Source organism: Emys orbicularis, chromosome 8 (assembly GCF_028017835.1).
Source record: "Emys orbicularis isolate rEmyOrb1 chromosome 8, rEmyOrb1.hap1, whole genome shotgun sequence".
Taxonomy (NCBI): domain Eukaryota; kingdom Metazoa; phylum Chordata; order Testudines; family Emydidae; genus Emys; species Emys orbicularis.
In genome coordinates this window covers 26,265,401-26,292,698 of record NC_088690.1, presented here as the reverse complement: position 1 = coordinate 26,292,698, position 27,298 = coordinate 26,265,401, and the positions used below count along the sequence as shown (strand labels likewise).

Here is a 27,298-nt window from a genome sequence, read left to right as displayed (position 1 = left end):
CAAGGGCAGAGCCAGGAATAGAACCCAGGTGTCCTGAACTGTAGCACTCTTTCTCCACTATGCTACACTGCCTCCCAGCTATTTAAGACAAATGTTATTGGGAGATGGGAAGTGTTTAAAGCAAAGCAAGGGGTCAGACAGGAAATGTTTTAAATTTGGATTTGCCTATTAGTATTATCCTGTGCAAGTTTTGAGCTGAATTAATAGATCAAAAATATGATGTCTTAAAAAACAAAAGTTGCTCTTTAGGCCTATCTGATGTATTGAAAATATTCTGTGATATTTTGGCTTTTTTCATTCAGCCCTTGTTTGTACAGTCAGAAAAGTTCTCTACCAGGCAAGAGTTAGTTCTAGCCACACACTCAAAAATGACAGCTGTTTAGACCACAAGTACAAATCCTGCCCAGTGACTAAAAAACGTTAGGATTTGCTTGCTTTACAAGCAGCAGAATGAAATGGCCTGGTGGTCTCCCTAGAAGTCGATGCTACAAAACTGCCACTCCAGTTGGCAGAGATTGGAACCTTTATTAACCATCTCATAAAAGAGACTAAAGACAGAATGGGCCCAAAGACTAGTCTGTCTTATTGAATCTAGTGGGGTTCTTAAGCAGGAAAGGAAAGATTTTCAAATGCACCAATGCCAGGTTCCTAACTCCCATTGAAAGCCATTGGGAATTGGGTCCTAACTGCCATTTGTGCCTTTATACATCCAGGGCCGGCTCCAGGGTTTTTGCCGCCCCAAGTGGTGAAAAAAAAAAAAAAAGTCGCGATCGCGATCGGCTGTAGCTCCACCACGCCGCTTTCTTCTTCGGCGGCACTTTGGCGGCAGGTCCTTCCCTCCGAGAGGGACCGAGGGACCCGCCGCCGAATTGCTGCCGAAGAGCCCGAAGTGCCGCCCCTTCCCCTTGGCCGCCCCAAGCACCTGCTTGCTCAGCTGGTGCCTGGAGCCGGCCCTGTATACATCTAACCCATCATGTTTAAGGTATATCGGTGAGGAACTGTGCATTGCTGCTGTCTATGCTGTACTTGTTCCAAGAACAAATTCACAACTTCAGTCTTCAGAGCTAAAATTCCAGCAATTTCCATGAGCACTAAATGCAACTGAAAATACTTTCATTAAATTATAATTTAATAATAATAATATTTGAACAAACTAAAACGACTCAACGACCCCCTCAGGGTATGTCTACAGAACCGAATTGCAATTTAAACCCTTTTTGTTTTTTCAGCCACTGTATGATTTTGCAGCTGAAGCATCCAGCAGGGCCAAGGAGGAAGAAATGGTCCTGGCCCTGAAGACCTTTGGGAATGTAGGACATCCAACCATCCTAAAGCGCATCATGAAGTTTATGCCAGGATATGCACCTGGTGCTTCTGATCTCCCAGTCAGGGTTCAAAGTAATGCAGTGATGGCCCTGAGAAACCTGGCCAAGAGAGACCCACGAAAGGTAAGGAAACAAAGAATCCCTCTTTAGCATGTGCTATAAGCTCAACATGTTGTTTTTATTTGTTGCAAGACAGGGGTGGCATTTTATACATACTTCTGGTGGTTTTCTTTACATTAATTCCATTATTTATGAGTGGGAACCTCCAATTCCTTATGACACATTCATCTTCAGTATTTCAGAACGCACGGAATAGCTTAGTATAAGGATATGTTCATTATTCTGTTGTTGGGTTGTTGTCAGCATTTCCATTTTAAAATCTTATTTTCCAAAGATACATGAGAGATAAGTTACTGATCAAAATGTGTTTAGTGTTATTTCAACACTGGTGTGAGAGAGAACCCACAAAGCAAGGTTTTCCAAAGATTTATATTAACTATAGATTAAGTGTCACATCTAATCATAAATCAGGGCCAATATATATCTAAATCTTAGATATATATTGATATCTCATAGATATTGCAGAGTTGAATCCTAATTATGAATGTATAGACATTGTGTGTGTTTAAACCATAAATGGAACATTTATTAAATGTGACTTTTGTCTTTGAGTTATATTATGATCAGGCAGCACAAAATAGTCTCTTACTCCACAGATCAGGCTTTACTGCTCCTCTCACCTGAAAACAGTCTTATTCTAAACCAGAAACCTTATGTTTTCAAGTTTGACTTACGTTCAAGATTCTTTTTTAATCACTCGGGGTGGAATATTGTTGTTTTCTTTTCTTTTTCTTTTCTTGTTCTAAACAAAAAAAAAAGTATATGGTTTTAATTAATCTTTACGTCAGCTGAATTCACAACATCCCACTGATGCTTTATCAGGATTTCTGTTATACCCAATTTTTGTATATGTTGTCTTGATCCCATATTTTGGCTCCAGGGTAAGCTGCTCCAGAATGTGTTTTTAGCAGAAAAAATAAGGAAACAGCTGCTAGGTTGCATGAGATATATAAGCAGGGAGATGGGGGTTGAGCCATGGTTTCTTCTTCAGAGGAAAAGAAAAAGCTGCTTTGGTGTTTCAAAGCGGTATTGTGGCTGTGATTCCCCCTGAGCCCAGCACTCTTCATGTGGCCCAGGCAGTTATTTCATAACATTTATTATGCACTTTTTGGAAAAACCCTAATCTGAAGTATTTTAATGCCCATGACTGGGTGTTCCACCGTATAAGAAACAATGTGATCCCAGGTTTGTGGTTTACTACACACAAATTTGCACTAATCAGTCCTACCAGGTGGCCTTTCATTTCATTGCTTAATTTGAAATAGTTGTGTACATTTTGGAAACATTTGCATCCTTGTAGTCACCTTTATTTTAACATTTGCTAATCCACATCATTGAATTAATATCAGGTCAGTTAGAGCTTGATCATTAAAGTACTTTGGATCAAGCCCTTACACTGCACAACCTGGATGCTTACACTACTAAATATTGTACAGCTCAGACTATATTTGTCACAGATAACAATGTGCAGTTAAATTTGTTGTGTAAACTTGAGGTGGCTGGATGAGAATCTACAAGTATCTATGTGGGGAAGAGATTTCTGATAGTAGAGGGCTGCTCAGTCTAGCAGATAAAGCTATAATGAGATCCAATGGCTGGAAGTTGAAACTAGACAAATTCAGACTAGAAAAAAAGGCACGTTCAGGGTAACTAACCATTGGAACAACTTACAAGGTAGGTGGTGGGTTCTTCATCACTTGAAGGCTTTAAGCCAAGACTGACTAGCTTTTTAAAAGAATTGCTATAGCTCAAACAGAAGTTCTGGGTTTCATGCAAAATGCATTGGATGAGGTCCTTTGGCCCGATGAGGTCAGACTAGATGGTCATAATGGTCCCTTCTGAACTTAAAATTATGAACTTTGTTGCCACATTACTTGCAAGAATTAAATGGAAAAAATTAAGCATGGATTTTGTTTCTAACACAAGACTTGTACTACAATTGTGGTAAAGGGTGGGAAAAGATGAATAGTTAATTGCAAATGTTCAAACATACAGTAACTTAAAATTCTATTTACTATTTTCAGGTACAAGATATTACCCTGGAGATGTTCCTAAACCACAAGATTAATCCTCAAGTCCGAATGATTGCTGCCTTTGTTCTGCTTGAAACCAAACCAGGTCTTCCTGTCTTGGTGACTTTAGCTAATGCTATGCTAAAAGAACCTAGCATGCAAGTGGCAACTTTCATCTTTACCTCCCTGAGGGCTCTGGGCAGAAGTACAGCTCCGGATCTCCAAGTCGTGTAAGGGCACTACACATTATTTCTCTAAAAGAGAAACTTGCTTTCCTGAAAACTGCAATGGAGATTTTAATATGGTACAATTCACTGAATCTTTCAGGGCCTCTGCCTGCAGAATGGCTATCAGAATACTCAGCCCCAAACTTGACAGACCTGGCTATCGATTCAGCAAAGTTTTCCGCTTTAGTATGTTTAGAGGTAAGGCTCAAATTTCTCCATCTATATTAATCACCTGTAGGCTTTGAAATAAAATACACATAAGTTAAGGGTGGGAGGGGAATCATACAAGCCAATCATACAAGCCCAGTTCTACCCATAGATTCCTGAACTGCTTGTCAGTTGCACATTGCACCTGAAAATTCTTCTATCATCAGGAATATAATGTCATATCTAAGGATACTTCCTTTAAAGAGATTTATATCCCTGTGCATTTTACGTTGTACACAGCCAGCCCAATATAGCTTCCATGATGGGCTAGGAACAATGCAGACATAGGCCAAGTTTTCAAACCATAGTTGGGCACCAAAACTGACCAAAACTGAATATAAGTGGTCTGATTTCTAAAAGTGCTGAGCCTCCACAACTCCCCCTGAATTCAAATGCAGCTATGAATGTTCAACACTTCTGAAAATAGGTGCTCATCTTTAAATATTCAAGTTTGAAAATATTCAGACACAAACATTTCCTTTTCCCACAAACAACTAAGATTTACGTTCATAGCTTTTGCTTGCACCATCATACCCTTAATTCTCCTATACAATACAGTAGATCCATGCATGGGATCCTGTTGATATCCCACTCCTGTCAATGGGAGTTTCATGCGCAGGTCATAGGCTGTGTATGGCCGTTAGCTGTATAAAGAGAGAAAGCATGATAAGAAGACACATGCTTGCTCAACCAAATTCTAGCTGTTTTCATGCAAGTTTTATTTGATAATGGTGATTATTTAAGTGGTTCCCCGATACAAATGACCATGACAGCCCCAACAATTTGGCATATTTAGCTGGCAGACTAGGGGAATTATATCTATAAACACAGTCCCTCTGTATTTGGATGTTTTTATCACTTTTGTAACTTATCAGGATATTTAAAGCTATTTTTGTAAAAAATCAATGAAAAACAAGTCCCTGAAACATTCTAAACCTACAGTGACAAATGTTGATGTATTTTGTTGTTATTGATTAATTATTAATTATTATTATTTTATTATTTTATTGCAACGCCTTGGTAGATCTTGTTACTGCTCTGCCTTTTTTTCATGGATTTTACATAGCCATTTAATCTGCTCTACAATGACAATAAGTACAGTACATACCACAGTGACAACAGTAATATATGATACACATGCTTGCTAACTTGGAGACGCAGACAGAGAACGCCTGAAGAAATACAATCACTAATACGTGCTATGTGAACTTTTGTACCTTTTAAAATGCATTCAGGGAGATACTCTAGAAATTATTACAGAATTAAATAAAACACATTTATTAATATTTTAGGGTTTCATTTTTTAACATTGCTTTTTGTCAGCACTGGTTTTTTCCATCAATCTCTCAGTCTTCCTCGAGATATGCCATTTAGTCAGATACATTTATATGTATCCACATCTCTCCAGATATAATGGCTACAGTGCATCATATGACTGTGCCAACACTATTTTGCATTGGTAAATATTGGTAAATATTTTCTCAGAAAACTAAAAATATTTGATACTCGAGCTGTATGAGTTACTGACACACGCTGATGGAAAATGTCCATGCTCTCTTCAAGTTAATACATTTTGTGTAATCATCTAATCATTTACAAGCAGCAATTCTTATTAAGTGTCAGTAGGTGCAATGTTTGGGTTAATGACAAGATTTCATGGCCTAGAATGTAGACAATATGCACTGTAACACACATCAGTGGCTGGTTCATATAAAGGATAATAGAGTACTAATGCTACTAGCTAATGGACCTATCTCAACTGGCGGAGACCAGTGTTTCTGGTGTTGAAAGCCTCAGATTTACTCCTTAGTGGGTGATCCGATGTGGGATCATTACACACTAAAATGACATCTCTTGGCTGTATTGGAGACCGTACGAAATTATATCTCCTGATGGCTTAGTTTGTTGCCTCCAGTCCTTTCTCCATTAGATTCCTGTGTTATGTAATGGGATTGCAGCAATATGGGGTCTCAGTAAAGTTTATTCAACTTTGTGCTGCATTGTTGGTGTAGTCTGGTCCTAAAGCCAGTTTAACAAGCATGTGGAGTATAATTCCAAAGTAAGGGTGATCCTCCAGTGGCAGAGATCTAACATAGGAGTTCTTCAGCCACTCACACTAGCTGCTGCTGGTGTAACAAGGGAAGAGTGGAGGAAAGGAGATGTAGTAGGGATGCCCCTATGCTATCCTGGTTCTCACATATGGTTTTGGTCTTGTTGTTGAAGCCCAATTTTTTTTAGAAGAGCCTTGAGGCTACTTTCACACAGCACAGGGACTAGACTGGACAGAGCTGCACCAAGATCAAGGGAGTGCAAAGGAGAGTTTTAAACCACCTTAGCACAGAGCCAGCTGACGTGTTCTGTACAGATTAACCATGCCCTAGGATCTGCCCCATTGTGTATGATAAACCTAGAGAACGGGAAATACATATAAATTACATTGCTTTGTATTTACTTGACAGTTAACAATTACTGAGCAATTAGTGCCACTTCATGTAAGGAGTTACAACATTTATTACTAGATGTATTTAACTGCCTTAGAGTAATTTGGGAGACACGTCTACACCTCACCATCTGTCCTTATAGGACATCTATATCACTTTCCCATAACTGTTAGCAAAGGATGGCAAATCTGTTTCAATTCCTGATCCCCTTTGTCAAGTTACATTGAATGATGTCTTGTAAATGCACCGCATAAGCTGATGTTACAGAATCTGACCGGATGTAAATGATATAGCAGAAGCAATTGAAAAAATAGCATAATTGCTATGCAACGAGCAGGGGAGTTGTAATTTTGTCCATTAATAGTTCAAATATGCAGAATATTCTGTTTATGACAGTTTTATGACATCAGTTTTATTACTGGGATTTCTGGCCTCTCTCATGTCATGCTGTATTGCTCATATTATGCAATTAGTAAATTGATACAGTCTGCACTCTGTGGTTTTAAAAACTAACTGAGCTTGCGTTTTACTGTATATTTTCCTTTCTCTTTAGAGTCTCTTATGATTGGAATGGCAGCCCATTCATTGACACTGAATAATGTAGGCAGCATATTCCCATCAATAGCATTGTCCAAATTCAGGGCCCATTTCGTTGGACACATTGCTGAACCTTTGGAGGTAAATGGGCGTTCCCACAATTTTTCTCTGATTAATATCACTGTTTTTTTATCCCTCCCACACTTTTTTTCATTTCTGATTTACTTCTTTACGCAGGTGGGACTGAAAGCTGAAAGACTGCAGGAGATGTTAGCGAAAAGACACTTACCTGACAGTGATTCTGACAGTGCATTTGATGTGAGGGAAGTTCTGAAAACGGTGCGTTCACAGAAAAAAAATGTAGTAAGGGGTTAATCCTACCAATGCCAGGAACATTCTAACAAACTTCTTCTTGTCACACAGCTCTCTGACTGGAAGGCACAGTCCAGTGATAAACCTTTTGCATCAGGCTACATGAAGATGTTTGGACAAGAAATCCTCTTTGGTGCACTTGATAAGGATTCCATCCAAACTCTATTACAGGTAGCTCTTTGATAGTACCATCAGACACATGATCAAAAGGCATAAAATACTGTTTCTTTTTTTTCTCTCTTTCCTTTTTTTTTAACTTTACACTCATGAGATGTTTTGCTGTAAGGATTTGATCATGTACAATAAGTTCAAACTTTGATCAACAGTAATTATTATCACTGCTGGCAGATTTTCTCCTGGAGCATAATTTGTGACATGGGCTATGATATTCAAGTTCTACTTATTTAAACAGGGCAAATCTATAATTGCAGGCATTGTATGGACCAGAAGAAAAAATTCCCTCAATAAAGAAATTCATAAATCATCTTCAAAGTGGTGTAGGGACCCAGTGGTCGAAAGCTTTGTTGTCTGCGGAAGTCCGTCGCATTGTGCCTATGTGTATTGGATTCCCAATGGAGACAAGCTTGTATCATGCTTCTTTCACAAATGTTGCAGGAAGTGGTAAGGCAAATTGAAAATCAAGTGGTATGCAGGACTGCAAGGTACTTTTTACACAGTTTCATATTCTTTTCTTTCTTTACAATAGTTCAAGCACAGATTTCACCAACTCCAAGTTCCGATTTCAGACTGGCTGACTTACTTAATGCCAATATTAAAGTGCGATCCAAGCTGACCCTAAGGTAAACATTTAGTACAAAATAAAACGATCATATTTCCAAATGCACAGGGCAGTTGTAAGTATCTGTCAGCTGTTTACTGTATGCTTGCAACTTCACCATGTTGTTCTAATTTTTCAGCATGGTCAAGGACATGATCTTTGTAATGGGAACTAATACACACCTGTTCCAAGCTGGATTGGAGGCACATGCTAAAGCAAATATAAATATCCCTATGAACGTTGCGGCTACTCTGAATATTAAGGATAAGAATTTCAAATTGGAAATCCCACCATGCAGCCAGGAAACTGATGTTGTTACTCTAAGGTAAGCTGCATCCATTTTATGACTCGGATTTCTGAACTTTCTCATATCAGGTTGTATCAGTCATATTATGATGCTTTTGGTGATATTATATTATTTTTCCTATGTAGTAATGCAGAAAGGAATCTTTTGAAAATAAAATGCATTTCCTTTTTAGGAATCACCCCATGCAAATAATTTGGCTGACTGGCACTGTCTGGCATAACTTACTTATTATAGAGTAAATGCCTTGAATCAAAAATTATGCTTATATAAATGCCACTTCTCTCCGGTGGTCTTCACTTGCTTTTCTCTTTTAAACCACTTTTAGGCCCAAATTGTTTATAACATTCATTTAATCATTTTTTCTCTCAAATAACTACACAATATATATGTATTAAAAAGTTTGCATTTGAAAGCATAAGGTTAGGTTTAAGCAGAATGAACACCATTGATTATAATTGGAATACATTGCTAATCACACACACATACACACATTCAATGTTTTAAAATTGTACAGAATTCAGCATTTCTTGTGTTTTTATCTGGTTTTCCTGTGGTGGGCATTTGATCGTCTTGCCTGATTGGTCTACTTGATTTACTACCATTCATGCAACTGCAAAACACTCTGGAAAACTGTTGCAGCCAGATGCAACGAACCAAAAACAGATAGAAATACAAGCACAAAGAGAGGCAGGGAGGGGGAAAAAAGAGAGTGTCCAAGGAATCAAAGCAGCAGACCAAAGCTTAGGAAAATGTTCACATACAAAAGACACAGATAGCCAAGCTGCAAATTCATCACAAAGGAGAAGTGCCAGCAACAACAGAAATCTACAGTGCCCAGAAATGTTAACAAGTTTCTGTTCTAGGAATATAGCAGCAATGAAAGAATTCAGTGTTTGACCCACCTGAAGTTAGCATTCATGGCTGCTGGCTCCTGGAAGCTCTGCAGGCCTCTTCAGTTTAGCAGTCATGGAGGCTGATCATTATTCGCCCTTAAAAGTCCCCTCTCCCTATTATGGTCGCAAACTGTCTTATTAGACATTCTGTATTACACCCTCCTCCAAGCGTGAATCCTTCACTCCATCAAGAGTGATCATAACCAGGTTCTCCACAATGACTTTGGGGGTTCCAGTGAACATGCTCAGGAAGCATTCCAGATGCCTAAACAAAGGGGCGAGTTCTTCCACAGTTGACAGAGCATCAGTTATCTGTGCAAGAGCTTCAAAGGGGTCATGGCCCAAAGTTGTTTGTTCAGTCTCTTGCATGGACCACACGTTCATTCCTGAGATCAGCTAGAAAGGGATATTTATGCCAAACACTCTGAGTGGGTCCCAGTGTGGGACAGGTTAAAGGGAATATTAAGGAAATAAATAATAATAATGAATATTAATAATAATGCTGAGCATTTACCTGGAGCTTCAAATTGTTATACAAACTTTAACTAATGTACAACACTCCTGCAAAACTAGATAGTTATTTTCCTTGTCTGTCAGAAAAGGAAACTTAGACACAGAAATGTTAAATGACTTGTTCCAGGTCAGAGAGTGAGCCAACATTAGAACTGTGGGATTAGAACTCGGGAGCCACACTTTCCTATTCAAACCACTTCCCCTTGCTCACCTCTGAGTATCAAAGCACAGTAAATTATATGTCACCTGAAATCATCTTAGATAGAAATAATTAGATAATGCCTAATCAAACACATACATTAATGGTATAGACTCTAGCAAAGATGAGCAAATTTTTATCACCATCAATTTTTCTTATGCTTATAAAAGAATTTCAAAACTATGCTACAAAACAAGTGAGTAATGGCATATGCACTCAGAATGAAACAATGTGCACATAAGGGGAATGATCAGAGAACAAAAGATTGAACCATGTCACCAACGTACTTCTGGGACAAGTAAAATCTTAAAAGTAAAAGGAAAAATATTAAATCAATATATGGAGAATTAGCAGGAAACCTTAATTTAATATGGATTTGTTTTGCGTGATATTTTGAATAGTTCAGTGCTTCCTGTCAAGTTATAAGAAATCTATTGGATTCAATATTTTGGAAATTTTCTGACACTATTTACCTTTGTATCCTCTGTTAAAGAAACCACAGGGAATGGTTCTTAAGGGGAAGCTGAGAAGTTGGAGGTGTTTGCTATTTAGAGCCATTTGTGAGCAGCCTTCATAATGAAACTATATTTTACAATATGGCACTTTGACTCAGTCTTTATGGACTTCACAGTCAGTGAGCTACCTAGGCACCATAGAAACACAGGGCTGAAAGAGACCTTAAAAAGTCACCTAGTCCAACCAACCTGCACTGAGAGCTTACAGTGACATTACAGATAGTGAGAAGATAGTTGGCTGCATGGGGAAGCTAGCATGACTGTCTCCTGGCACTCATGCTTTGAGAGCGACCAGACTTCCATGGGCATGTGAGTAAAATCTGGTTCAATATTATCTAGGCTGGTACACCATTTCTGTGAGAATGGTGAGATGCATGAGACTCCAGCAGCAAATAAAAACCCAGATGAGAAATCACTGACTTTTGAAGAATTGATTTAAAGTGTTGATGATAAAGACACTGAAGCCCCAAGACAAGACAGCAAATTTAGGACTCAGACTCCCTTTTCAACACATATCACAACTACCCATTAATAATACTACATGAAAAATACAAAGCGTTTGTTTCAATCCAATCCAATCAAAGTTAAACTGAATTTGAGAAACAATACAAACCCTAGGTATTTTTAAAACCTTTTCCACACACTTATTGGGTTTTGCATATTTATTGGTATTATATTCAGCTTGCCAGCAGATGGCTACTTAAAAACATATTTTTTCCTATAACATTTACAGGAAGAAATGTAAATAAGCTTTGGGGAAAATCAGAGCCTTGTGCTTAAAGTATATGTATGGAGAGATGCCAGAGAATGCACGCTTTGAAAATGTATCTCATATTCATAATGACAAGCTATTGAAATATATACATTCGCTTGCATAGTGCTGTGTCCCAGTTTTTAAAAAATTGTAGGTTGGCCTAGCAGAAATTGCTTCACAGGAGCCTCTTATAAATGAGATTAATGACAGAATTGCACAATTTTATGTGACATGGGATAATTTCACTCTCCTAGGAAGGAGTACACAAGTGGGCCAGTGTGTCGTACAGGACATTACTAAGGAGATGTGGTGTGCATGTGTGGGAGGGAAGTTCCATACCAGTTCAAAACTTTATTTTTTTAACATTCTTGTGCCAGATTCTGAATTAATTTTTCCTGCTATTAATCAAGAGTAATTCTGTGGATTTCAACGGAGGTACTTTGGCTTTTCACTGGTGCAAATGAGATCAGAATTTGGCCATAGGGTTGTTACTTGCGTATCATTTATGTAGTTCTTATAGGTAGTGTTTTAAAATGAATAAAGACTTTTTTTAAATAATGAAACATATTCATATATAGCTCTTATTTTCTTTTTTCTATGCTAGTACTTAGGACAACACTCGCTGCTGACATAAATGGGCCCAGTTCAACAGAATCCTTCCCCCCCCCCCCCGCACGCACACACACACATTGAATTTGGCTGATATTATATCACAGATAAATGAACAGCTTCTTCTGTTATCCAAGAAATACACTAATACATATATTGGAAAATCTCCCTTTTATTTTCTCCCTTGTGTGGGATCACAGAGAACAGATTCTTTCATATCATAGCTGTAGGCCCTCTTTGTAACTGTTTTTTTCTTGTTAAAGAGCCAGAGTTGGCTCTTACAGCCTATTTTTACTGTGCTGTGTGATTCTGCAGACATTGACATGTGTCACCTCTGATGCAGCTGCATTGTCAGCTCTCTGAGCACAACAGGGAGGAATTGATCCTCCGCTTTCGTTAGGTGGCAGGAGTAGACTATTGGCATAAAAAAATAATACTTAAAAAAAAAAAGGAATAGGAGAACTTTGTGCCTGGAGACCCAGCCTGCTGTTCGGTGGTCATTTAAATTATTGAATGGGACTGAAATAAAAGCCATTTGCTTTTTCCTTTGTCTCCCTTATCCAGATGAGCCATCTGAAATGCATGTTGATTTGTATTTTCTTTTATCCACTCAGCTTGTTAGGAAGAATATTTCACTTCAGATTCCATTCTTCAAGGTTCTACTCACGCTCAGCATGGAGCGTTGCTGTCATGTCCTTAGCTAAAATGGGAGAGCAGGAAAAGCAAACAAAGCCCCCCTGGGTGACACGTGTTTTATTGAGGTGTTCCACATGAAGTGCAATTGTGTGCTTTACAGTGCACGCAGCATGGCAAGAGTCTTCAAGAGGAAGAGAGCACCATCAAATGAATACAAATTCACCTTTCAAATAGGGAAGATTGAGAGCGCTCAGACTTTCACACAGTGTGGACCTCATTATAATAGAGATCATCTCATAGGCCATCTCCCCATTCGCGGTCAGGCAGGCCACCTCCTCTCATTCACAATCCCATAACAACCCTGTGGTAGCTACGGCAATTGGTGACATGAAAAAGAAACATTAGGAGAGTACATAAGGTATTTTTAGTTGTATTTTAATGCTATTAAACAGCTAGAAATAAACAGCAAGCACCAGAGGTAAGATCCTCATCTCTGTGTGGGCCCCCTTACACCTGGTAAAAGGGCTGGAGAGGTGTAAAGGGACCTTAAAAGCCGCACATCTGGCTGGGGGAGGATTCTCCAGGCCATGGAGCAGCCCAGGATTGGGAAGGCACAAAGGTGGCTTAAAGCCACCTCAGCCCCCTTCTCATTCTGAGCCTCTAAGGGGTGCAATACAGAATCTCATCCCATGTTACTAGTACCAGATCTGAGTGCTCTTGGACCACCAGCAGTCCATAAACAACAGCTTAGGAACCTCGGTACTGAATATTATTATGTAAATAAAGTTCTGAACATTCCTGGTCTGGGAAAAGCAATGATTCTAGCGATAATGCAGTTGCAGCAAGTTGCGGATGTCTTGTTCAGGTGACTCTCGGCGCCTCTCTTCAATGGCATTTTTAATAAATGTCACACAAGAATTTACATTTCATGGCGTACTTTCCCTGGTGTTTATTATTTTTAATTATAAAAAAGAGAGGATGAAGTAACAGTTTAGAAACAAGCATCCCAAGTGCTAGTCTTTTCTAGGCTATGTACAATTTTGAAAATTAAAAAGAAGGCCGTAATTTCCAAACTTGGGAGCCAAAAGCTAAGCAATTAAATCCATAGCTAGACACCAGACTAAGTGGCCCCGTTTTCCATGCTTACATGCACAGAGCCCACTGCTTTCAATGATTGCACCCAACTTTGAAAATGTTGGTCTACATTTCTCTGCAGCCTTTATAGGGCTTGACAATCTCACTAGCAGGATGACTTCTGTAAATATCTGTGAAGTAATTTGCAAGGTAGGATGTTTGTTGCTAAGTACATGCCACAAGATATAATTCAGATCTTTTCCTCAGAAGTGCTTATCGATACAACATTCCCCTTCATGTTTATTCTGCAGGTCTAAGACATATGCTGTTACACGAAATCTTGAAGACTTAGCTGCCACTAAGATGACGCCAGTTCTTCTACCTGAGGCAGTGCCTGACATAATGAAGCTGTCCTTCGATTCAGGTTCCGCATCAAGCGAGAGTGATAAAATAAGGGTAACACATATTGGATTTTGAACACTCCTTTTGTTTTTTTGATCTGTGTAAGATTATCTCCTTTATCCAGAAGTGAATTTGTATTAATGATTTCTGACCCATTTTTTTTTTTCAAAATGAGTCAAGTACAACCTTCGGACAAAAATAACCCAATAGTAATGATATAACAAAAATCTGGAATTTAATCACAGTGTCAGGCTAACATAATTGTTTTTAGAAACTATAACATTGTCTTGAATAATTAATTTTTGCAATTTCCTATGGGAAAGGCCCACAACCCTTTAAATGCATTGTAACTCTCATGTAGCCTTCCTGTAAATTAACAGATGTTGATTTGATGTTGAGGAATGGGGCATTTCTGGTTCAGGGATGAATGTCTGTTTTTGTGACAAGTCAAATGACTGACTATAATTCCATTTTGGGGACACAGTTTTCAGTAAGGGCTTTCTAGTTCAGCGTCTTCGTGATGCTCTAGTAACATATAAGAGACACAATGGCCCTGTGGAGAATTCCTCCAATGCAAGAGCAACAAGGGATGGCGTACACAACACTGTACTGTCTCCCTCACAGCCTCTGTCAGAGGGGTATGTTGGCAATTGGTTCATGGGTGGGATGGGGGTCCAAAGGAGAGTGGCCATAGTGCTTTGCTGTGGCAAAGCCTATAGGCAATCATGGGGAGGCTGCTATAAGTACTCCTGGGGGGATTCTGTGCCAAAAAATGAAAAATTCTGCACACAATATTTTCAAATTCTGCAAAATTCTGCATATTTTATTTGTCAAAATAACTCAGTATAGTCACACCAGTTTCAATTATTTTTGGTCATTTATTTCAAAATACCTGTCAGCAAGTATGTGTGTAACAGACAAATAAAGATTCAGAAAATGTTTTTTGACAAATAGATTACTTACTATGCATATTAATACAGAAATCTGAGTAATAATTTGTTTAAACTACAATACAGAACCATATTTCCCACGCGCCCCAGAGGCAGTGCAAAGGCTGGGGAGAGTCAGGGGTAATGGAGGATCTGAGTGAAAGGGAAATAATTGCTGACAAGGAGCCTGGGTGTGAACTTGGAAGGTTGTTGGGTATGGGTGGGAAAAGTATGGAACAGGGGTTTTTTGGGGGGCGGGCAGGGAGAGGGACTGTTAGGGAGCTTCCCCCATACAGATCCTGGCTGACCCATAGCCTCCTCCATTCAGTCAGGCACATATGTCCCTCCACCACCACTTAAGACACCCACTCCCCACATCCCTGTGTGTCCTTGCACCCCCTGTCCACATGTGTCCCCCCACCTGCACTCAGACATCTACTCTCCCCATCTCCATGTGGCCCTGCACCCCCGCCTCATCCCCATGTGTCTCTATGCCCCCACTCAGACACCCTATGTCCCTATGTAGCTCTGCACCCCCTCCCCCATCACCATGTGGCCCTGCACCTCCCTTCCCCCTGTGGCCCTATGCCTCCACTCCCATTCAGCTCCTGCCCCAGTCTATCCTCCCCCACTAGCCCTTATGAGCCCTTGTCTGACCCCGCCAGCATTCACGCTGTCTGTCTCCTCATAGCCCCTATCTCCTGACCTGGCCTGCTGTGAAGAAGGCTCTTTTCTTCCCTAGCTGGCTGGGAGCTGCTGCTGTGTTCTAGCGCCACAGCACCCTCTGGTGGACAAAAGGCAGAACTGCAGCAAAAAAATAAAAATATGCATGGCTCATTAATTATGCATGCATGCAGTGGTGTAGAATTCCCCCAGGAGTATAGAAGGTGGAGCAGCCCCTGTGGCACTGAAACAAGCTGAATCCTCCTAGTCTGTGTCTCTCTGCTGCATCTGCGGAGAGCTGCAGCACAGAATCTGGCCCTGACTGTTGAACTGACGCTAAATGAACAGTAACTAAATGATAAGCCTAACTTGAACGATTCCCAGCATAGTTGGAATTTACCTACAAAAGAAAGAGCTACCATTAAAAGCTGTATTTTTAGAGTATGCCTCTGACAACTCAGGAATCTTGTCAGGCAGTCCACAAAAATGTGAAGTATTTACTCATTTATGAAAAAGTAAAATTGGTTGTAAACCTTTTACTACATTTAAAGAGGCACTATGCACCTGGCTGGTGGAAACTCATGGTTCTGTCCATTTAGCTGTTAGCTTCATTGATCAGGGAAACCATAAATTGCATTGCACAGATTTAGTTCCAACCTCTTAACTGTAATTCATTGGGTCCTTTGGAACCATTGTTTGCCATATATGGAATGCTTAGGGGAAGCACTTTCTAATGTCATCCACTATGGCCATCTAGGAGATCTTTGTGGCTTTCTTAGCTGATGAAACCTGTAGTCTTTATTAGAACCCTATCAAGGCAAATGCTCCATTGACTTGAGTAAGGGCTCCACAATTTGGCTCAATGTTTATTGTAGGACAGAATTCCATACTATAAATTTCTTTTTGTCTAGAACTTCTACAGTCATTATAGGGTTACCAAGATACTGGGATTCAGTAAACACAGCTTGAATCACTGAACAAACAAAGCCAAATAAAATAATTAGCACGATTAGGTGGAACTCCATTTTCCAGCCTTAAATCCTGATGCTCCTTCCCCTTCTATTCTAAATAGATACCATAAACGTGAGATGACATGGCCTACTTGACCATGAGATGACATGGCCAATTTGACCAGCTGACAACAAGGTCATTCCATGTCAGACGACCAGAATCTCAAGCAAATCAATTAATCACCTCTATAAAACATACAGGAATCTATTCTTAAAACAGGAGACTTAACAATTTGATGATATTTTTTATTATTGGCGTCACAGAATCTAACATTGACATGTGTTTATTACACAATAGGGTAGACTGTCTTCAGAAATCATTTCAACAGGAAACATCTATTCAGCTGGACAATCATCCCAACAGAAAGTACCATCTGTTCGTTCCATGTGCTTCAATGCAAGTACATTTGGAGTTGAAATTTGCGCAGAAAGGAAAAGTGTGAATGCTGCATTTATCAGAAAGGCTCCTCTCTATTATCTGGTTGGGGAGAATGCTTTTAAACTTACCTGCAAACCAGGTAAATACTATTGTCTTGAGAGAAACTAATAAATATTTGTCTTTCTATCTTAGGCACTTTCATGGCCCCTATTCATGGCCCTTAGTATCTCAGCACCTTACAATATTTAATATATTTATTGTCACGACACTCCAGAGAGACTAAATGACTAGTCCATGGTCATACATGAAATCTGTAACAGAGAAAGATATTGAACAAAGGTTTCCCAAGTCCCAGGCTAATGGCCTGAACTCTGGACCATCCTTTAAATGTCCAGAGGCAAGCACAATATCTAATTAATTAATATATAAACACAGAAATTCATGTTAATTTGCCAAGACCGATATGGCAACAAATGTATAATTCTCTTATCAGAGCTGTTGCCAAGTAAGGCACCGCCAATAAACTCTGGTAAAAAAAAAGCAATTTATTCCAGTGACCTGGATGTGCTGACTGGATTATCTGCAATTTTTTATTCACTTGAAATGAATCTAGCGTCATGCTCAACACTGAAAAATATATGTAAGTTCAATTTGCATGACACACTATCGAAGTCACTAAATACCAGAAATAGCCATTTTCACCAAATGCAAATATAACTGCAAAAAAAATGTTGCTTTATCTCCCACATACAATATAAAAGCAGAAATTGGCACATTCTGGGCTATTGTAGTCCTCTACTGCTATTAACAACAAAAAACAGTAACAATACTGTTATACAATAGTACGGCTAGTGTAGTCCTCTACTGCTATTAATAACAATAACCAGCAACAGTGATATTAATTGCCATGTAATGTCAGTCCATACAGGGTCATCAATTGAGAAAATACAAGTAACAATCCAAGCAGGTGCTCAGGCTGCTGCAAAAATGGTGCGTTTAGTAAAATTTGAAGACACAGAAACGGAACTAGCTTCTGGCAAAGAGGCAATTAAAAAACTGAAGAAAATCCTTGATGATCCCACAGTCCAGACCCAGGTACTTATCTAATATATACACTTCTAGACTTGCAGGGGACAATATACACACACTTAGTACACTCTTAATAGTAAATAAAGTGACAATAACAAGGCAAACTTAGTACTTTAGATAGTGTAGGAAATAACATCATACAGTATTAACTTCAGTCATGCATAATTCTATGCACCATAACTTCTACATATAGTCATCTAAATGTATTGGTTTAGAGCACCATCCCATGTGGACATCACTAAAATATGTTATAAACAGAGATGAAGTCTCTACTTGGGGACGAGACCTTGCTTTCTGAAGGACAGCAGAAAGACTTCTTTCTCTCAGAAGAGCATTTTACTTAAAAACGTCCGCAAGTGAACAGAATAATAATTGTCTTTCTCTGCTCATGTCTTCTACTAGGAAAAATCACTCGTTATCCGAAAAGACAGAAAATCATCATCCAGCTCTAGCAGCAGCAGCAGCAGCAGCAACAGTAGCTCCAGCTCATCCAGCAGCCAGTCCAGCAGTGATTCTCAGCGTAAGGCAGGTGACCAGGTAAATCTGAAGAAGAAAGATGTATCTTCCTTTGACGATTCATTGGGCCCACCAAGCAAGAAACAGCAGAAGGGGCATCAAGAACATGAGCAGAAAGGGCCCCGCAGCAAAGGGCATTCTAAAACCAAAGTAAAGAAGTTATCTCCATTTGGGAAAAGCAGCAGCAGCAGTAGCAGCAGCAGCAGCAGCAGCAGCAGTAGCAGCAGCAGCAAAGCTGTTGGAGGAAAACATACAGCTAAGACACATTCTAAGAAACCACCTACTGTACACGCTACTAGTGCTGATAAAGAGAGAGGTTTTCACGAGAAGAAACATTCCAAGGCTGCACGCAAACAGCAGAGCAGCTCTAGCAGCAGCAGCAGCAGCAGTGAAACCACCACCGGCAGACCCAGCAGCAGCAGCAGCAGCAGCAGCAGCAGTGAAAATGCTGATAAAGCTCGCTACGATGCCAAGAAGCGTTCCAAGGAGTCGTATCCTTTCAGCAAAACTGATAGAAAAGATGAGAGGAAACATGCTAAGTCTCAATACACCAGTCGCAGCAGTTATGACTCATCTGGAGATTGGGTAACCATCTTTAATGTATCATAGTTGAATGTGATCTGATTCTTGTTGAATCATTGCAGGCAATAATTTGTTTTGGAATTTTGCAGGAACAGCACGTTCCAGAAATGTACCGACTCCGCTTCAAGTCCCATTTGGTAAGTCCAAAATTTAAGTGTTTACTTTAATGATCATTAAACTAAGAAGTGAAGTAGATATTAGAACAAACCCATATAGCTCCGTGCCAGGAAGATTGACAATAGATGCTGATTTTGAGCTGAGGCAGCTAGTCAGAAAAATTCAGAGAGAAGAGGGAAAATATTCACATAGTGTTCATTGATCTTTGCCCAAGTTCCCAGGAAAGTCATCCGGAGGTGTACGAGGGAGAAAATGATACCAAACTTTGTGTGCAGCTTGTTAAAGCCATATATGTAGGTGCAATGTCAACAGTCAAAACTTCCTAGTAGTGAAAGAGAAGAATGATCGGTAAAGGTGGGAGTGCATCAGGGATCAGCATTGAGCCCTTTCTTGTTTATCTTCATCCTGGATACCCTTACAAGGAACATACAAAAGAAGGAGGCACTTTGGTGCATGTTGTTTGCAGATTATATCATTCTACGCAGTGAGAAGAAAGATAGTCTAGAAGAGGATCTTTATAAATAGAGAGATGTGTAGGAGAGACTTGGACTCAAAATAAGCAGAGGAAAAACAATATATGGTATGTAATTTTAATAATGTGACCACTGAAGAATTATTCCTACAACTAGATGGACAGACAATACCAAAACCACAAAATGTCAAGTATCTGGGTTCCAGAAAATGGGGAAGTAGAGGATGAAATTAGAGCTAGGGTAATAAATGCCTGGCTCAAATGGAGATAGATAAGTGGTGTAATATGTGGCAGGAAGATACCAGTAAGATTAAAGGGGAAGTCTATAAAACTAGTCCATCCAGTTTTAAAGTCTGGCACTGAGGGTTGGGCTTCAAAGAAGAAATATGAGCAAGTGATCTGTTCCACAGAAAAACGTGAATGTTGAGATGGATGAGTGGCATAAGTAAGAAAGACCACATGAGGAATGTGTATGTTTGATACATTCTCAAAATAATTCTTATAAATGAAAAAAATGAGGGAGTGCAGGCTCAGTTGGTTTGATCGTGTAAAGGACAGTCTTGACAACTGTACGAGTAAGAGAGTCCAACAGATGAAGATTGAAGGAAAGAGACAGAGAGGCTGACTCAAGGAAAAGTTGTGGGATGTCATAAGGGAAGACATATTAGCATGTGATGTATAGAGTATATGGCATTAAACAGAGCACTTTGGAGGGAGAGGACTTGTAGAGCAGTTACTGGGAAGATGGGAGGAGAAAAATGACTTTTATGTTCATTTCACGTGGACATTCTGAAGAGTGAGTGACCCCAAATAATTTAATATCCAATGTCAGAATGTGAAGAATACTATGGTGTCATCTAGAGCAGCCACAATGGACTGGTAATCATTTTTATTATTGATAATATTATTATAATACCTGCATATTGCTGTAGTCCTAGAAGCCTCAACAAGATCAAGGCTATTCTGAGTTAGGTGGTGTAGAACCATATACTAAATAACAAGCAGGCGTGGCATGTTGGGGGGGGGGGGGGGGAGAAAGGGATAACAAAATAATAAGATATTTTAGCACAGACTAGCTATGTGCAGAATTCTTAGACAATCAGTAGCAGTAATAAGAGCTTGCCACCTGCCTAGACATTATCAGAAGGCAGATTCTGTGTGCATCACAGCAGAGGTGAGTTTTAAGGAGGTACTTAAATGAGGAGGAAAATGTGGTGGCTTTATGGATTCTTCCTGTAAAGTTCTTGTTATTAGGGCTGGTCACAAAATAGGAAAATGGTTTTGTGAAATTTGTAATGAAAAAATCCTGCCCTTTTTTATACAAATAAAATATTTTTAACCAGCTCTAGTTTTATAATGATATGTTACACTGTTTAGGTGCCTCCGTGTGACATAGTATCTGATTACTGACACAAGAGCTTCCAGTTAGGAGAGGAAGTTTTCATCAGAGCCGGCACTTCCATTTAGGCGACCTAGGCGGTCGCCTAGGGCACCAGGATTTGGGGGGGCGGCATTTTGCCGCCCTCAGTGGCAATTCGGCGGCGGGGGGGTCCTTCCGCGCTCCGGGTCTTCGGCGGCAATTCTGCGGCGGGTCCTTCACTCCGAAGTGCCCCGAAGACCGGGAGCGCGGAAGGACCCCCCCACCGCAGAATTGCCACCGACAATCGGGAGCACGGAAGGACTCCCGCCTAGGGCGCCAAAACCCTGGCGCCGCTCCTGGTTTTCATGATAAGAGCTGGATTTGGCCAAATACCTATCATACAGTCTTTTACCTATTTCTCTTCTACAGAATCCAGATCAGGCGTCATCAAGCAGCTCATCATCATCATCTTCCCCTCAGTCAGGCAGCAGCAGCAGCAGCAGCTCCAGCGACAGTACCAGCAGCAGCACCAGAGAGAGTAGCAGCAGCAGCAGCAGCAGGAACAGCAGCAGCAGCAGCAGCAGTAGTAGTAGCAGTAGCAGCAGCAGCAGCAGCAGCAGCAGCGATTCTAGCTTTGCACATGAGGTGAAATTTTCTCTTTGCCTGGGAATTAGACTGCGTAAGGGGCATTGTTGACCTTGCCTGTGCCTCTAGCCATTAACCCCAATGAGTCATTGCTCTCCGGAAAATGCCCTACAGGGAGATCTTTTTTTTTTTTTACAAGCTGAAAACCAGAAATGATTTCTTTCCTGTGAAAAATTGTGACAAAGATTTTTAAAGTTCCTTTCTTGACTAAATTTTTCAATATTTTTTTTTGGCGTTTTCAGCAGTCAAAAACTTTCAAAGAAAAGTTTCCTTTTGGGTGGCTAGAAATGGAAAGATTTTCAATTTTTTTAATGAAAACTCCAAAATTAAAATTTTTGGTGAAAATTTCCATGTCATTGATAAGGTATTTTCCATCAAAAACTGTTTTGACAGAAAATTTTCAACCAGCTGTACTGAAAAACACAACTTAGGCATGTGTCCTATATAATTTATATATTCATTGAGAATATGAAAAAAACCCACCTATTCATTTAAATGTTAAATCCTGGTTTTGCAGTGCTTACTCTCCAGAGTAGAGTCACAGAATTCATCAGTGTAAGTCCAGTGTAACAGAGACAAAATCTGGCCATGTGCTCAGTAAAACTGATCCATTACTTTTAGGGAGAAACAAACATTTCTGTAAGCACCAATTAGCTCACTAACTGTTCACAATCCTTAGTGTGGTATTCTGAATCCATTCCAAGTAATTGTATCTTAATAATAATATACCAGCCTGGCCCAAATACATAGTTAAATATCCAAAGGATTCATAATATTGTATGAATACTGCAATTAATAAGGAACTCACATCTCTCATTATGGCTCAAAGGAGTTGCTTCTGAATGAATATATTGCTATGGTAATATCCAATGTTCTAGAAATCGATTAAATATTAAAAATAATACACAAAATCTTAATAAGTCCATTGACATGTCTTAAGTAAGTCGTGGCTCTTGTGTCAAGACAACTGCATCTTTTTAAAATTCTTTATTCTACTGAAATAAAAAAGGAGAATAACCCACCAAAACTTACACTGAAATAACAATAAGAGTCTGGAACTATGTTCATTCTCAACCAACCCAGGCTCTGTACTGCTGTACAGCTATCGGTGCAGTACGAAATGAATCCAACGTTCACCACTGAATATACATGTGTATTTAAGCATTGCCATTTTTGTTTTGTTTTTCAGCCCAATTTCCTGGGAGACGTACTTCCACCTGGGCTCACCATTGTGGCTCGGGCAGTTAGGAGTGACAACAAAAATCAAGGTTACCAAGCCACAGCATATATTAACTCTGCTGCTGCCAAAGTCGATATGCAACTGGTTGTGGTTCAGCTTGCTGAAACTAACTGGAAAGCGTGTGCTGATTCTGTAGTATTGCCTCTCAAAGCACAGGTAAAGATACAACTAGCTCCACCAAGTGAGAGCTTTAAAAGGCCCCTCAGTATCAAATAACCAGATGGCTATACTGATTAGAGATGGTGAAACAAGGAAGACAAATTTTCCTGGAATTTTTCCCAAATATTTTTCATCAAAATTTTGAATTTTTGAAAAAATGCAACCACTGAAAAACAGGAAAATAAATTTGTGAAAATTTTCTAAATTTGTTTGAAAAACATTTGTAGCTAAATTTTCAAAATTTGAAAATGTTTGAACAGCTCAAGTGCCAATTTACACCAGCTGAGGATCTGGCTCATTCCTTTCTTTATACATACATTTCAAATGACAGCCACTTCAAATGTTGTATGCAGCATAGTTGTTATGTCGGTCCAAGGATATTAGAGAGACAAGGTGTTCCATCTTGCATTTGGCTATGCTGCTCAGAGTACCTTTCCCAGAGTTGAAGAAGAGCGCTGTGTGGCTCAAAAGCAGAAATTGGCCTAATACAAAATTTTACCTCACCCACCGTGCCACTTCAAGGACATTTTGTTTCCTTCTTTCCATATAAGAGAGGTGCTGAAGTCATGTTGGGTGTACAGTTGATGCCTGAAAGCATTGGAATTAGGGCACTGTGTTTGCAGTTTCTATTTTCAAGCCTCTCCGTACAGCAATGCCCACATGTCCCAGTCGTGGAAGCCTTCATCTGCAGAGCTATGTACGTGTACAGTGATCTCCAGACGTCTGCCTTTTGTGGCTGCAGTTTCAAAATTTCATCAGAATTGTCAGTAGTGAAAATTGTTTATCTTTGCAAAACCAGACATTTTTGTAAAAGTGAACTTTCTAGAGGAGCAGGCCATTTCTTTTTTAAATATACAGATTGGTGATGAATTTGCAAAATGTAATGCATCTCAGCAAAATGTCACACTGCAGAATTCTAGGTCATGTTTCAGTGCAAGATTTTGAACGTTCAAAATGGGAACATTCAGCCTGGCCTACTACCCTTACCGTTCATCCCCATATTCCTCCAGATGTAGCCAAAGCTCCTCCACAAGTATATTTAGTGAATGAGTTAGGAGCATTGAAGACTTCACTGAAGTTTCATAAAGAGATCATGTATTTTGATATGATGACAGATTTTTTTTATATGATTTCATTTCCAAAATTCTAATGACTTTTTCTCTTCCTCATAAAGGCCAGGTTCAGGTGGGGCAAGGAATGCCGGGAGTATAGAATTGAAGCAAGAGCTTCCACAGGCCAAATTTCAAGGAATCCAGCTGTACAGGTGAAGCTGGCTTGGACAAAACTTCCATCCTGGATAAGGAGGACAACTATAACGTATGCAGTCTGCTACCTTGTCATTTGTTGTGTTGTTCTTGTTATATTGGTTGGTGTTATGAAGTTTCTGAGTATGTCACATCTTGTTTATCTCTAGAACTATGGAATTTGTTCCTGGAATAGCATACCTGATGGGCTTCTCAGAAGTGTATCAGAAAAATCCTTCTCAGGAGCTTGTAGTAAGAGCAGTTGCAACTTCACCACGGACAATTAATACAGTCATAAAGGCTCCTGGGGTATGTGGACCTTTTGTTTGTTTGTTTGTTTTTCCAAATATACTTTCTAGTTATATAGTTTGACTTTGGGTAATACATCTAGGCTAATTCTGAGAAAGGAAAAATGCAGAACCTTACCTCCTACACGAGCTACCGTAGATCCTGAATACACCGGGCTTGATCCTGTAGTGTGCCATAAAGCACAAGATAAAAACGTGATCAGCATTACTAGAAGTTCTTGGGAACTCAATGCTTTCATAATGAAAGAGCCACCAACTTCACAGGACCAACTCAGTCTGGCCTGTGGAGTAATGCCCAAAAGGGAAGCCTGTAGCCAAATGTTTCATTTGTATGCGGAGGGTAGCACTGAAGCTGATATCTCCTCAGATATGCCCATCCTGCCCACACACTTTGCTTGTTTTTATCCTGGGCTCTCAGGAGTACGGGGTGTGTGACTTACAAAGGATGCATTGAGGAAGACTATAGCTAGTGCTTAACCTTACTTGCACCTATATGCTGCCTGGTGCTGGAGTCCTACAGCCCGGTGCTTCTTGCAGTCCATTACTCACCGATCAAACCTTGGAACTCCCAAATGAAGCCCTTCTCTGAACAAACAAGAAGGGGTATGTTTTGCCAGCAGCCTGCACAGATGTAGTCTGCAGACTCCAACTGATTAATTGGTCTTTGTCCACTAAATCCCTGTGCATCTTTATGAAAAATGTCCCCTAGTGGGTCTGGTGTAATTTAACAACAGCTTGGCTTTCCATAAAGGAAATGTGTGTGTCCTTAACCTACCCTTGTACTTCAATTTTCCAGGGGGTTTTCATATGTGATAATGAGGGAGTGGTGTATGACCTGTTTATCTAGATATATTTAATGTGTCTTTCTCTATGGTATGCGAACTTAACCAAAATCACATCAAGCCAACTTTCATTCTGTAAGACTGCCAGCTAACACATGCTCTTTAGTACCTAGTTGCAGTGGGACAGGATAAGGCAGAGAGAACTTATTATTCAGCCACCCTGTGGTGTGGTGGTTTGTTTGGTTTGGTTTTTCGTTTTAAGGAAGTCATTTAACAATACCGTAAACATCATCTGTGCATCTTAATTCCCTATGTCTTTAAATAATCGTTTAAAGATAATCTCTCAAGAAAATGTACAAGTGATAATAAAATAAAAGATAATGAGCTCATAAAAATATATATGTTAGGTTTGGGTGCCCACAATGTCCTGGGAAGACTGTAATGACTCCAGTTATACAAATACATATTTAGGGAATTTTTAACAAGGGGAGTCTTTTTGCTTGTTATGATTGACCAAATTGTATGACTAAACATATCCTAAAGCCTTTTCATTGCTTCTTTTTCAGCTAACCCTTTACTATGAGGCTTTCCCACTTCCATTTGCTTTGCCTGTGAGCCCAGCTCCAGCTTCTCAGGCTCGAGAAGTGACTGCTTGGAATTTCCTTCCAGAAATATCTTCACTGATAGCTAAAGAAGATCAATGTAAATGTTACTTCAGTACTGGTCTAGTCCCTGATAAATGAACAATGGTTATTTGTAATAGTTAAAACTTGGCCCCTCCAGTGACTCTGTCTCCTGTCAGCTTTGGGCTTGGTCTTTTCAAGCAGTGTTCTTCTGGGGAAACTTGGCAACCCTTACCTTTACCCTTACCCCAACCACAGGAGATGCCTTCTCAGCAGTTGTTGGAAGGGGGGCGCAGGGAGTTCAGGTCTGTTTGCATGGTTAGGAATTCATGGGTTTCACACAGAGATCCCAAGTGGCTCTGTCCTTTGTCGCTTCCAAGAGGCTGTCATCCCCACCACGAGAGGGATGACCTGGTGGATATAGGGCAGGGACATGAGTTTTCCAATCCTATTTATTTTCCTTAGAAGGGAGACTTCATGATTTTTAGTAGGACTGGGTCTGTCTAATTCTAATGATACTTATTACAAACAGTGGAAAAATTTGGAGAAATGCTAATAGTTTTTGTCATGGGTTCAACTTTTAGCTTCTCAGGAATGTGATAGTAACAGAGTCTTTAAAACAAGACTATCACTAGATGGTTTGTTTTCAGCTGCTTATCCAAAAAAAGTGATGGGTATACAACAGTATAATTCCACACTGATTGATCATTTTATGTTGCTGCCGTGCCTTTCTTAAGTATGTATACTTAGGCTGAGATTTTAAAAGCTGCCAAGAAGATTTGGCTGTCCAATTCCCATTGATTTTAATGGGAACTGGCCATTCAGACCTCTTGGGCAGCTTTCAAAATCTCCATGACAATCTCCAAAGCACAGTTGCATCTGCCATTTATTTTTATTGTTGTTTTTCAGCCACATGTGAAGTGAGGGAAGAAAACTTCAAAACATTTGACAGAGTGAAGTACAAATGTTCATTCAATAAAGACTGCAACCTTGTAGTAGCTCAAGACTGCACTGCTCACCCCAAATTCATCGTCATGACGAGAAAAGTCAATCCACGCTCTTCCTCCAGGGAGGTGTACATCAATATTAGTTCATCGTAAGTGTAATCATTCTTGAGTCTCTATATAGAATTTTAGGAAGTTAGTTTACATTTTGTTGCATTGGAAAAAATGATGGGTACTTTTTAAATCATAATACCAGCAATCGTCTTCTGCCCTCCAGCCTCTCTCTTCAATTTCTCAGGTAATGCTTATCAACAG

The 27,298-nt window shown here is 39.7% G+C and overlaps 1 protein-coding gene across 1 annotated transcript in view; it reads left to right on the top strand.

Annotated features, from left to right (window-relative positions):
• Positions 1 to 27,298, top strand: part of LOC135882824 (vitellogenin-1-like) — a 44,716-nt gene that overhangs the window by 11,483 nt on the left and 5,935 nt on the right. The window contains exons 11-30 of the mRNA XM_065409851.1: positions 1,230 to 1,448; positions 3,470 to 3,687; positions 3,785 to 3,882; positions 6,886 to 7,010; positions 7,107 to 7,208; positions 7,293 to 7,412; positions 7,673 to 7,862; positions 7,948 to 8,041; positions 8,159 to 8,344; positions 13,831 to 13,975; positions 16,822 to 17,041; positions 17,822 to 17,997; positions 18,394 to 19,092; positions 19,179 to 19,226; positions 21,468 to 21,683; positions 22,873 to 23,079; positions 24,257 to 24,399; positions 24,497 to 24,635; positions 25,983 to 26,118; positions 26,949 to 27,135. Of these exons, the coding sequence (XP_065265923.1) occupies positions 1,230 to 1,448; positions 3,470 to 3,687; positions 3,785 to 3,882; positions 6,886 to 7,010; positions 7,107 to 7,208; positions 7,293 to 7,412; positions 7,673 to 7,862; positions 7,948 to 8,041; positions 8,159 to 8,344; positions 13,831 to 13,975; positions 16,822 to 17,041; positions 17,822 to 17,997; positions 18,394 to 19,092; positions 19,179 to 19,226; positions 21,468 to 21,683; positions 22,873 to 23,079; positions 24,257 to 24,399; positions 24,497 to 24,635; positions 25,983 to 26,118; positions 26,949 to 27,135 (3,668 nt within the window). The remainder of the gene's footprint in view (positions 1 to 1,229; positions 1,449 to 3,469; positions 3,688 to 3,784; positions 3,883 to 6,885; positions 7,011 to 7,106; positions 7,209 to 7,292; positions 7,413 to 7,672; positions 7,863 to 7,947; positions 8,042 to 8,158; positions 8,345 to 13,830; positions 13,976 to 16,821; positions 17,042 to 17,821; positions 17,998 to 18,393; positions 19,093 to 19,178; positions 19,227 to 21,467; positions 21,684 to 22,872; positions 23,080 to 24,256; positions 24,400 to 24,496; positions 24,636 to 25,982; positions 26,119 to 26,948; positions 27,136 to 27,298) is intronic.